The sequence below is a fragment of the Schistocerca gregaria genome, chromosome 4 (genome assembly GCF_023897955.1).
Source record: "Schistocerca gregaria isolate iqSchGreg1 chromosome 4, iqSchGreg1.2, whole genome shotgun sequence".
Classification (NCBI taxonomy): Eukaryota; Metazoa; Arthropoda; class Insecta; order Orthoptera; family Acrididae; genus Schistocerca; species Schistocerca gregaria.
Window position 1 is genome coordinate 150,085,124 of NC_064923.1, and position 12,597 is coordinate 150,097,720.

The window sequence follows — 12,597 nt, forward strand, 5'->3', positions numbered from 1 at the left end:
GGAGCTTTCACACTTGGCTCTCCCTTTGATCGTGTACACCTTCCGGGTTACAGGACTGGAGTAGGTGGTGGTGGGAGGGTGCATAGGACAGGTTTTACACCGGGGGCGGTTGCAAGGGTACGAGCCAGAGGGTAGGGAAGGTGGTTTGGGGATTTGATAGGGATGAACCAAGAGGTTACGAAGGTTAGGTGGACGGCGGAAAGACACTCTTGGTGGAGCGGGGAGGATTTAATGAAGGATGGATCTCATTTCGGGGCAGGATTTTAGGAAGTCGTATCCCTGCTGGAGAGCCACATTCAAGGTCTGATCCAGTCCCGGGAAGTATTCTGTCACAAGTGGGGCACTTTTGGGGTTCTTCTGTGAGAGGTTCTGGGTTTGAGGGGATGAGGAAGTGCCTCTGGTTATCTGCTTCTGCACCAGGTCGGGAGGGTAGTTGCGGGATGCGAAAGCTGTTTTCAGATTGTTGGTGTAATGGTCGAGGGATTCAGGACTGGAGCAGATTCGTTTGCCACGAAGGCCTAGGCTGTAGGGAAGGGACCGTTTGATATGGAATGGGTGGCAGCTGTCGTAATGGAGGTACTGTTGCTTGTTGGTGGGTTTGATGTGGACGGATGTGTGAAGCTGGCCATTGGACAGATGGAGGTCAACGTCTAGGAAAGTGGCATGGGATTTGGAGTAGGACCAGGTGAATCTGATGGAACCAAAGGAGTTGAGGTTGGAGAGGAAATTCTGGAGTTGTTCTTCACTGTGAGTCCAGATCATGAAGATGTCATCAATAAATCTGTACCAAACTTTGGGTTGGCAGGCTTGGGTAACCAAGAAGGCTTCCTCTAAGCGACCCACAATTGGTTGGCATATGAGGGGGCCATCCTGGTACCTATGGCTGTTCCCTTTAATTGTTGGTATGTCTGGCCTTCAAAAGTGAAGAAGTTGTGGGTCAGGATGAAGCTGGCTAAGGTGACGAGGAAAGAGGTTTTGGGTAGGGTGGCAGGTGATCGGCGTGAAAGGAAGTGCTCCATTGCAGCGAGGCCCTGGACGTGCGGGATATTCGTATATAGGGAAGTGGCATCAATGGTTACAAGGATGGTTTCCGGGGGTAACAGACTGGGTACAGATTCCAGGCGTTCGAGAAAGTGGTTGGTGGCTTTGATGAAGGATGGGAGACTGCATGTAATGGGTTGAAGGTGTTGATCTACATAGGCAGAGATACGTTCTGTGGGGGCTTGGTAACCAGCTACAATGGGACGGCCAGGATGTTTGGGTTTGTGAATTTTAGGAAGTAGGTAGAAGGTAGGAGTGCGAGGTGTCGGTGGGGTGAGGAGTTCGATGGAGTCAGGTGAAAGGTTTTGTAGGGGGCCTAAGGTTCTGAGGATTCCTTGAAGCTCCGCCTGGACATCAGGAATGGGATTACCTTGGCAAACTTTGTATGTAGAGTCGTCTGAAAGCTGACGCAGTCCCTCAGCCACATACTCCCGACGATCAAGTACCACGGTCGTGGAACCCTTGTCAGCCGGAAGAATGATGATGGATCGGTCAGCTTTCAGATCACGGATAGCCTGGGCTTCGGCTGTGGTGATGTTGGGAGTAGGATTAAGGTTTTTCAACAAAGATTGAGAGGCAAGACTGGAAGTGAGAAATTCCTGGAATGTTTGGAGAGGGTGATTTTGAGGAAGAGGAGGTGGGTCCCGCTGTGATGGAGGACGGAACTGTTGCAGGCAGGGTTCAATTTGGATAGTGTCTTGGGGAGTTGGATCATTAGGAGTGGGATCAGGATTATTTTTCTTCGTGGCAAAGTGATATTTCCAGCAGAGACTACGAGTGTAGGACAGTAAATCTTTGACAAGGGCAGTTTGGTTGAACCTGGGGTGAGGCCTTTGGATAGGACAGAGGTTTTGGATTGGGAGAGGGGTTTGGAGGAAAGGTTAACTACTGAATTGGGGTGTTGTGGTTCCAGATTGTGTTGACTAGAATTTTGAGGTGTTGGGGGGAGTGGAGCTGGAAGTGGGAGATTGAGTAGATGGGAGAGACTGGGTCTGTGTGCAATGAGAGGAGGTTGAGGTTTGTTGGACAGGTTGTGGAGGGTGAGTGAGTTGCCTTTCCGGAGGTGGGAAACCAGGAGATTGGATAGTTTTTTGAGGCAAAGGCAACTCACTCACCCCACCTTGGCATTTGAGGTGGCATGCTGTTCTAATTAGAACAGCATGCCACCCTCCACCTCAAAAAACTATCCAATCTCCTGGTTTCCCACCTCCGGAAAGGCAACTCACTCACCCTCCACAACCTTTCCAACAAACCTCAACCTCCTCTCATTGCACACAGACCCAGTCTCTCCCATCTACTCAATCTCCCACTTCCAGCTCCACTCCCCCCAACACCTCAAAATTCTAGTCAACACAATCTGGAACCACAACACCCCAATTCAGTAGTTAACCTTTCCTCCAAACCCCTCTCCCAATCCAAAACCTCTGTCCTATCCAAAGGCCTCACCTTCAGCCCCACTCCCAGGTTCAACCAAACTGCCCATGTAAAAGATTTGCTGTCCTACACTCGTAGTCTCTGCTGGAAATATCACTTTGCCACGAAGAAAAATAATCCTGATCCCATTCCTAATGATCCAACTCCCCAAGACACTATCCAAATTGAACCCTGCCTGCAACAGTTCCGTTCTCCATCACAGCGGGACCCACCTCCTCTTCCTCAAAATCACCCTCTCCAAACCTTCCAGGAATTTCTCACTTCCAGTCTTGCCTCTCAATCTTTGTTGAAAAACCTTAATCCTACTCCCAACATCACCACAGCCGAAGCCCAGGCTATCCGTGATCTGAAAGCTGACCGATCCATCATCATTCTTCCGGCTGACAAGGGTTCCACGACCGTGGTACTTGATCGTCGGGAGTATGTGGCTGAGGGACTGTGTCAGCTTTCAGACGACTCTACATACAAAGTTTGCCAAGGTAATCCCATTCCTGATGTCTAGGCGGAGCTTCAAGGAATCCTCAGAACCTTAGGCCCCCTACAAAACCTTTCACCTGACTCCATCGAACTCCTCACCCCACCGACACCTCGCACTCCTACCTTCTACCTACTTCCTAAAATTCACAAACCCAAACATCCTGACCGTCCCATTGTAGCTGGTTACCAAGCCCCCACAGAACGTATCTCTGCCTACGTAGATCAACACCTTCAACCCATTACATGCAGTCTCCCATCCTTCATCAAAGCCACCAACCACTTTCTCGAACGCCTGGAATCTGTACCCAGTCTGTTACCCCCGGAAACCATTCTTGTAACCATTGATGCCACTTCCCTATATACGAATATCCCGCACGTCCAGGGCCTCGCTGCAATGGAGTACTTCCTTTCACGCCGATCACCTGCCACCCTACCCAAAACCTCTTTCCTCGTCACCTTAGCCAGCTTCATCCTGACCCACAACTTCTTCACTTTTGAAGGCCAGACATACCAACAATTAAAGGGAACAGCCATAGGTACCAGGATGGCCCCCTCATATGCCAACCAATTGTGGGTCGCTTAGAGGAAGCCTTCTTGGTTACCCAAGCCTGCCAACCCAAAGTTTGGTACAGATTTATTGATGACATCTTCATGATCTGGACTCACAGTGAAGAACAACTCCAGAATTTCCTCTCCAACCTCAACTCCTTTGGTTCCATCAGATTCACCTGGTCCTACTCCAAATCCCATGCCACTTTCCTTGACGTTGACCTCCATCTGTCCAATGGCCAGCTTCACACATCTGTCCACATCAAACCCACCAACAAGCAACAGTACCTCCATTATGACAGCTGCCACCCATTCCATATCAAACGGTCCCTTCCCTACAGCCTAGGCCTTCGTGGTAAACGAATCTGCTCCAGTCCTGAATCCCTCGACCATTACACAAACAACCTGAAAACAGCTTTCGCATCCCGCAACTACCCTCCCGACCTGGTACAGAAGCAGATAACCAGAGCCACTTCCTCATCCCCTCAAACCCAGAACCTCTCACAGAAGAACCCCAAAAGTGCCCCACTTGTGACAGAATACTTCCCGGGACTGGATCAGACCTTGAATGTGGCTCTCCAGCAGGGATACGACTTCCTAAAATCCTGCCCCGAAATGAGATCCATCCTTCATGAAATCCTCCCCACTCCACCAAGAGAGTCTTTCCACCGTCCACCTAACCTTCGTAACCTCTTGGTTCATCCCTATCAAATCCCCAAACCACCTTCCCTACCCTCTGGCTCGTACCCTTGCAACCGCCCCCGGTGTAAAACCTGTCCTATGCACCCTCCCACCACCACCTACTCCAGTCCTGTAACCCGGAAGGTGTACACGATCAAAGGGAGAGCCACGTGTGAAAGCACCTACGTAATTTACCAACTGACATGCCTGCACTGTGACGCTTTCTATGTGGGAATGACCAGCAACAAACTGTCCATTCGCATGAATGGACACAGGCAGACAGTGTTTGTTGGTAATGAGGATCACCCTGTGGCTAAACATGCCTTGGTGCACGGCCAGCACATCTTGGCACAGTGTTACACCGTCCGAGTTATCTGGATACTTCCCACCAACACCAACCTATCCGAACTCCGGAGATGGGAACTCGCCTTTCAGTATATCCTCTCTTCTCGATATCCGCCAGGCCTCAACCTCCGCTAATTTCAAGTTGCCGCCGCTCATACCTCACCTGTCTTTCAACAACTTCTTTGCCTCTGTGCTTCCGCCTCGACTGACATCTCTGCCCTTACTCTTTGCCTAAATATGTCTGCTTGTGTCTGTGTATGTATGGATGGATGTGTGTGTGTGTGTGTGTGTGTGTGTGTGTGTGTGTGTGTGTGTGTGTGTGTGTGTGTGTGTGCGTGTGTACGCGTGCGCGCGAGTATATACCTATCATTTTTTCCTCCTAAGGTAAGTCTTTCCGCTCCCGGGATTGGAATGACTCCTTACCCTCTCCCTTAAAACCCACATCCTTTCATCTTTCCTTTTCCTTCCCTCTTTCCTGACGAAGCAGCCGCCGGTTGCGAAAGCTCGAAATTCTGTGTGTGTGGTTGTGTGTTTTATTCATTGTGCCTATTTACCGGTGCTTTCCCGCTTGGTAAGTCTTGGAATCTTTGTTTTTAATATATATATATATCCTCCCCCCATGAACCATGGACCTTGCCATTGGTGGGGAGGCTTGCGTGCCTCAGCGATACAGATAGCCGTACCGTAGGTGCAACCACAACGGACGGGTATCTGTTGAGAGGCCAGACAAACGTGTGGTTCCTGAAGAAGGGCAGCAGCCTTTTCAGTAGTTGCAGGGGCAACAGTCTGGATGATTGACTGATCTGGCCTTGTAACAATAACCAAAACGGTCTTGCTGTGCTGGTACTGTGAACGGCTGAAAGAAAGGGGAAACTACGGCCATAATCTTTCCCGAAGGCATGCAGCTTTACTGTATGATTAAATTATGATGGCGTCCTCTTGGGTAAAATAGTCCCCCCATTCGGATCTCCGGGTGGACTACTCTCTTTCAAATTCTGAAGGTGGCAGGGGTAAAATACAGGAAGTGAAAGGCTGTTTACAATTTGTACAGAAACCAGATGGCAGTCATAAGAGTCGAGGGGCATGAAAGGGAAGCAGTGGTTGGGAAAGGAGTGAGACAGGGTTGTAGCCTCTCCCCGATGTTATTCAATCTGTATATTGAGCAAGCAGTAAAGGAAACAAAAGAATAATTTGGAGTAGGTATTAAAATTCATGGAGAAGAAGTAAAAACTTTGAGGTTCGCCGACGACATTGTAATTCTGTCAGAGACGGCAAAGGGCTTGGAAGAGCAGTTGAACGGAATGGACAGTGTCTTGAAAGTAGGATATAAGATGAACATCGACAAAAGCAAAACGAGGATAATGGAATGCAGTAAAATTAAATCGGGTGATGCTGAGGGAATTAGATTAGGAAATGAGACACTTAAACTAGTAAAGGAGTTTTGCTATTTAGGAAGTAAAATAACTGATGATGGTCGAAGTAGAGAGGATATAAAATGTAGACTGGCAATGGCAAGGAAAGCGTTTCTGAAGAAGAGAAAGTTGTTAACATCGAATGTAGATTTATGTATCAGGAAGTCATTTCTGAAAGTATTTGTTTGGAGTGTAGCCATGTATGGAAGTGAAACATGGACGATAACTAGTTTGGACAAGAAGAGACTAGAAGCTTTCGAAATGTGGTGCTACAGAAGAATGCTGAAGATAAGGTGGATAGATCATGCAACTAATGAGGAGGTACTGAATAGGATTGGGGAGAAGAGAAGTTTGTGGCACAACTTGACTAGAAGAAGGGGTCGGTTGGTAGGACATGTTTTGAGGCATCAAGGGATCACAAATTTAGCATTGGAGGGCAGTGTGGAGGGTAAAAATCGTAGAGGGAGACCAAGAGATGAATACACTAAGCAGATTCAGAAGGATGTAGGTTGCAGTAGGTACTGGGAGATCAAGAAGCTTGCACAGGATAGAGTAGCACGGAGAGCTGCATCAAACCAGTCTCAGGCCTGAAGACAACAACAACAACAACAACAACACATGTCATAAAGGTTATTTACCAGCTGCTAATACAGACATTCTCACAAACAGATGTACATTAAGTCCAGGTTGTGCCAGATCATCATCATAGGCTGAATGCTAGAAATATCCATGTTGAGCCTGAGTCATCAATTATGCAGACAAGAAGACACCAAGTAATATTCAAATAGTGATTTCTATAATAGCTAAGAAGCCATAACAGGAGTACAATGTATGTGGCATATAAAGAGTAGCAGTTTCTTATAAACAAGCATTCGTTTGAGATTCTTCCGCATACCCAGGTAAGCTAACTATATGATTATTCAGGCTTTCCCGACAATCCGATGACATGTTGAATAATTGGGATCTCTACCAGATGTTCACGTAGTTCTCGCATGATATTTTGATAGTGTAACTTGCTGTCTTCTTCATGTGCTAGCCGAGAATAGTCTTTGGGAGGATGGAGTCCAGTATTTACGCCTGGATGGTGCTGGGCACTCGGTAATCAGTTCGCACTGTGTCGAGTGTTCTGTTCATGGTCTGTGCTCAGCAGGTGCGACTCCAATGGTCCTCTCTGGCCACCGATGTTCTGACTGTCATCCGCGCCTGGCTTGGCAGACCTCTGGGGTTGTGGTCGTCATCTGAGGTGTGTCAAATCTGAACTGCATAGACTGGTGCCCTGTCTTCTCATGGCTGTTTTCTTGGTCTGCACTTCCAATAAGATCAGCTGAGTCATTCTTTGGCACTTGTGTGAAGAGAGAGACCATGTCGAAACTGGCCATGGTGCCAGAGTACACAACGCGTAAATGCCTCTTCTGTTGCAGGAAGTCCTCCAAGTTCTGAATAAGGTGTGCACATCTGCCCACATGTGGAGCCAGCAACTTCTACAGATAGTTTGCAGTCGGGTGCTGATATTGCTAACAATAGGTCGAAGCGGAACTCCATTTTTGTGAACTTTGGGGAGTCCATAAAGTCTGAATTGTATGGGTGATTTGGTACAAAGCTTCTTGATGACTTGTTCAGGCAGGCCCGTCTCCTTCAGCAGAGCCCTGGTCTTTTTGTCTACTTTTTCGATCCTCCAGAAGTTGTTGAACCTTTCTGTCATACTCTGTCTTATTCAGGCATGTACTAACTTTGAAGTTATTCCTTGATGAAGGTCAATTTTACGAGCAAATGGAAGGTGCGGTGATGGGCAGCCTTGTATCACTAGTGGTGGCCAGTCTATTTATGGAGAAGTTTGAAGAAGAGGTACTTACATCAGACACATATCAACCCAATTGCTTTTTCAGGTATGTGGATGATACCTTTGTCACCTGGCCCCATGATAGGGAGAAGCTAGATAATTTTCTGGAACATCTGAATTCACACCACCCGAATATAAAATTCACGATGGAACTGGAGAAGGATGGACAATCCTATTCCTGTATCTAGTAGTAATGAGGAAGGCAGATGGCCAATTTGGCCATAGTGTGTACCACAAGCCTACTCACACTGACATATATCTGCAAGCTGATAGTTGCCACCATCTGGCATAGAATAAGAGAGCGCTCAAAACTCTTAATCCACAGGGCACATTCTCTGTCAGATCCCAACAGCTTGGCGACAGAAATAGAACACTTACAATCGGTGTTCAGCAAAAATAGGTTCTAGAATGAAGGCTTTCACAATCAAATGACACAGCTGTTGGTAAACCTTTCATGATGTGAGGTCATGATCCAGCGAAGCAGCGCCTCCGAGGATGTCCAGCACCGTCCTGTTAGGAAAGAAGAGTTTCATGGACCACAAACTCCCATCCCGGAAGGTTTACCAGCAGCTAAAAATGAGTTTTCCTCTAGAGACATCAAGAAGGCCCTTCGACCTGCCAGTCAACCACAGGATCCAGACGAGGAATCAAAAGAGGCAAAGAAGATGGCATAGTTGGCATATGCTGGACTGATCTCTGCCAAGATCAGCAGAATTCTCATGACACATGACATCAAGAGCATATTTTGCCCACCCACTAAAACTGGGACAATGTGAGGGAATATAAAGGATGACCCAGGGCTATGCAAGTTAGGTATCTGCAACATCAAAGGCCAATGTGGGATGTCATACATCGGCCAGACCAACAGGATTGTTGGCGTCAGGTGTAAAGAATACCAGCGGCACATCAGACTCAGAAAGGCAACAAAATCAGCCATAGAAGAAAATGTCTAGTACTTTGTCACTCAATGAACTACAATGACAACAAGATTATCACACAGAATGCAAGCTACTGGAACAGTGCCATAAAAGAATCCAATGAGATAAACGTCATGGAGAATCTCATCACCCGTGACACTGGATACCAGATCAGCGTTGCCTGGGATCCGGCTCCTGAGTTTCTGAAAACTCAACGTAGGACACTTCGAGATTTTGCAAGAAACAAAGTGCAGACCGAAAAAACAGCCATGAGACAGAGCACACACATTACAGGTTGGATTTGACACACCTCAGATAACGACCACAGTCTAAGAGGATGGCTGAGCTGGTCGCAAATGGCAGTCAGAACACCGGTCACCAGAGAAGACTATTGGAGTTGCACATGGCAAGCGTGGATCGCAGACGGAGCACTTGATGCAGTGCGGACTTCTTACAGAGCACCCAGCATCATCCAGGCATAAATAGGGGAATTGATCAACCCAAGGACATTCTCAGGTAGCACCCAAAGAAGACAGCAAGTACAGGAGGGTGCAGTGCTCAGAGCCATTTTAATCCAATTACAGCATCCAATCCAAAGTGACCTCTAACCATGTGATTGTCAACATACTTTCTCAACTTCCCATTGGTACCAATATGGATTCTGACTTTGAAGAAGAGTCTGTTTCCAGACTGTCTCGCTTTTCAATTACTGATACCTAAACCACACAGAAGTAGCCAAAGATCTGCTCCCAAACAAGACTGCATTATAAATTGTATGAGTATAGTCCCCATATGTTTTATCTTCAACTGAACTGACTGTAAAACTGCAGTATTACCCTCTAATATCATCAAACACTGGCCAATGATGATGTGCTTTACAGTGCTGAACATACAGAGCACTGAGGGCTCATCTCTTCCACTTTGCCTCTCTCACTTCCCATGTGGGCATTAATGCTGCTTCCCCATGCTTATGTGGTATAACAGGATGAAAGCCCTGGTTAGGCACCAGGTATACTGACCAAGGATTGGTGCCGTGTTCGAATGTCTCCTCAGGACATGTCTGTAGTGGCCAACGCAACAGGTGGTGCCCGACAGCCATCCTTACTGTGGTCCATCTATAACAAACTACACCTTACCTCAGACCCATTTCTCAAAACAATGCAGCTTGTCACAGTGAAAGGGGTGTGCCTGACTGTCAATATAATCATGGACAAGTACCCATTGCAACACCAGGTATATTCCTGCAGCTTACATGTGGATTAGTTGGCTTGGTCGCATCAACTGCTTCAGTGATACTGAAGATCCCTTGCTGGATTGTGAAGATGAAAAGACATGGCACACACATTTCTGGTTGACAACTCACAGTTGGTCAGGAGCGACTTTTACTGCAATTACGCTACACAGTAGGAATGAGAACAAACATATGTCCTTTTATGGTAGAGGGGTGCAAGAGGATACTGCATCTCAGTGATACTTTAAGGACAAAACAACAGTCACTAGTCATCGTGGGTACATTCCATCTTCAGAAGCCACTTCACGGACCATGAACAGTACGCATTACTTGCCCAGCACACACTTGTGGTAAGATCCCATGACCAAATACGTATGCACGGGCCATTATACTCTTTACATGCAATAAACACTCACCTACTATATTTTGCAGGCATTTGAATTCCTGGATATTACTTGGCGTCTTGCTGCTTGCATAACTAGTGGCAACTAACAATGGACTCAGACTCAACATGCCTACTTTTAATGCAGTGTTCAGACTATGATGATAATTTGGTAAAACTTGGACTATGTGCGTATCTATTTGTGTGAATGTCTGCATTAGCACCTGGCAAGTAATCTCTGAGAGGGTCCATTCAACGCTTGTGACACTGTAATCCCCAAAATTATCTAGACATATGTATTTTCCTCAGTCTGAGAACTGTAAAAACAAGACATTACACAGAACACTTCCTGAAGAATACCCACAATAATTAAAACAGAACATTACTTACAGTACAGCATATCTAACATAAAGAAGTCTTCTGAAAAGCCTTTTCTTTGGTTAATTCTGTTATAGAATGCAACACACTGTTTTAATGCTACAATGAAAATTTTGTACCTTTATGAAGCATTTAAGAAAGTTTTGTTTTTGCTGCTTATGAAGTATAATTTCTTTAATGACACTATTGTAAACAAAATGTTAAACCAAGTAATGGTTGCACTGGCCCCTGTATCTTGTTCACACCACCTGATTCATATCTTCTATCCCTCTTTTCATTCAGTTAACTCTTTCTCCTCGACATTTGCAATAAACAAAAGCTTGATAGCCCTGAATCATTGTTCTCTACACTAGTTCTTCAATCTCAGGATGGGTATACGATACATACTACAGAAGTGAGCTTATAGAAATTAAACTACTTAGTGTGCCACCCATGTGATTTTATTTTGTAATAGTGTTGTGAACAAGGATTTCAACGAACTATCACGCTGTGAATAATTAACATCTACACACACACACACACACACACACACACACACACACACACACACACACACACAGAGAGAGAGAGAGAGAGAGAGAGAGAGAGAGAGAGAGAGAGTATTCCTTATTACACAGAACTTAGCATACTTAACCAGTGTGAATAGTCTGGTCACCTTTGTAAGCGTACAGCCCTCTCATTTTGTCCTCCTGTTTTCTCCATATGAGAACATCATCTTCTTCAATGAACGGCAACCAATCAGATCGTACTGCAAATGGGAGCGAACACATTTGAGATACTCAGTCAGTATGATAGGACTTTAAGCAAATAAATTATAATTGTTGCAAAAAATTATAAATATTTTAATAAAAATGTATAGGATCAAAATGTATATAATTGGTAAGGAAGCAATTAAAAATTTCAAAATTGTAACTTTGAATACCACTGCTCATGTTATGACAACATCACGTGACAGTATGAAAGAATACTTGTATCCCTTTGTTAACTGTGTAAAGCAAATCTGCATTAAACTTGACAATCATTAAATACAAATAATTGTCTGAAACTTATAGCAATCATATGTTTGTTCTTCACAGCCAGAAGTTAAAACTATGATGGGAGATAAAGGGGATGAAAAAAATGTGGAAAATTTAAAAAAAATCTAAGATAATCATTGACAGGAAGAGTAATAATGTAAAAAAAAGGAAATGGAATTGAATGTTCTATGCAAAAAAAGGACTGAGTGTGCTATGAAAGTACTGTACTGGGAAACAGAAAAAGTGGTATGATGGTGGTTCAAATGAAAATCTTAAAAGCTTCATAAAATTTTGAAATTGGTAGGAGACAGTATTGTTCTTTGAGATTCAGAAAGGGACCAACAGTTGACAAAGTGATGCTACAGTGCAGAGAAGGCAGCAGCATCCACAATAAGATGGCTACCCCGCTGTCAACAGGCACTGAAATTCAACAGTGATCTGTGATACATTTTTTGTGTGGTGAAGGTGTCCCACCAACTGAAATTCATTGAGGAATGACAATGCATTATGGTGATTTGTGTCTGTTGCTGTAGCAAGTGTACAAATGGTGTATCTCCTGTGGAGGATTCCCCAAGAACAGTGCAGGCTCACTGCTTAGTGGCAGACGAGAACATTGCATTAGTAAAGGAGAGCAGAAGCATAATACTGAATGAAGTAGCCACAATTTTGAAGATTAGTATTGGTTCAGTGCAGAATATTGTTCACAATGCATTGTACTTCATTAAGGTGTCGCCAAGATGGATGAAACATCAGTGGACTGCCGAACTGTAAGACCGTTGTGTTGCTATCAGTGAAGAACTTTTGTATCATTTCCACCTCAAAGGTCACGAATTATGGAAAAAAATTGTTACAGGTGATGAGACTTGGGTACATTATCACCAACCAGAAATGAAA

General features: G+C 45.3%; 1 protein-coding gene across 1 annotated transcript in view; it reads right to left on the reverse strand.

Annotated features, from left to right (window-relative positions):
* The window catches only part of LOC126365960 (stAR-related lipid transfer protein 7, mitochondrial), a 129,585-nt gene that overhangs the window by 70,151 nt on the left and 46,837 nt on the right, over positions 1 to 12,597 (reverse strand). Inside the window, exon 3 of the mRNA XM_050008751.1 lies at positions 11,343 to 11,435. Within this exon, the coding sequence (XP_049864708.1) occupies positions 11,343 to 11,435 (93 nt within the window). The remainder of the gene's footprint in view (positions 1 to 11,342; positions 11,436 to 12,597) is intronic.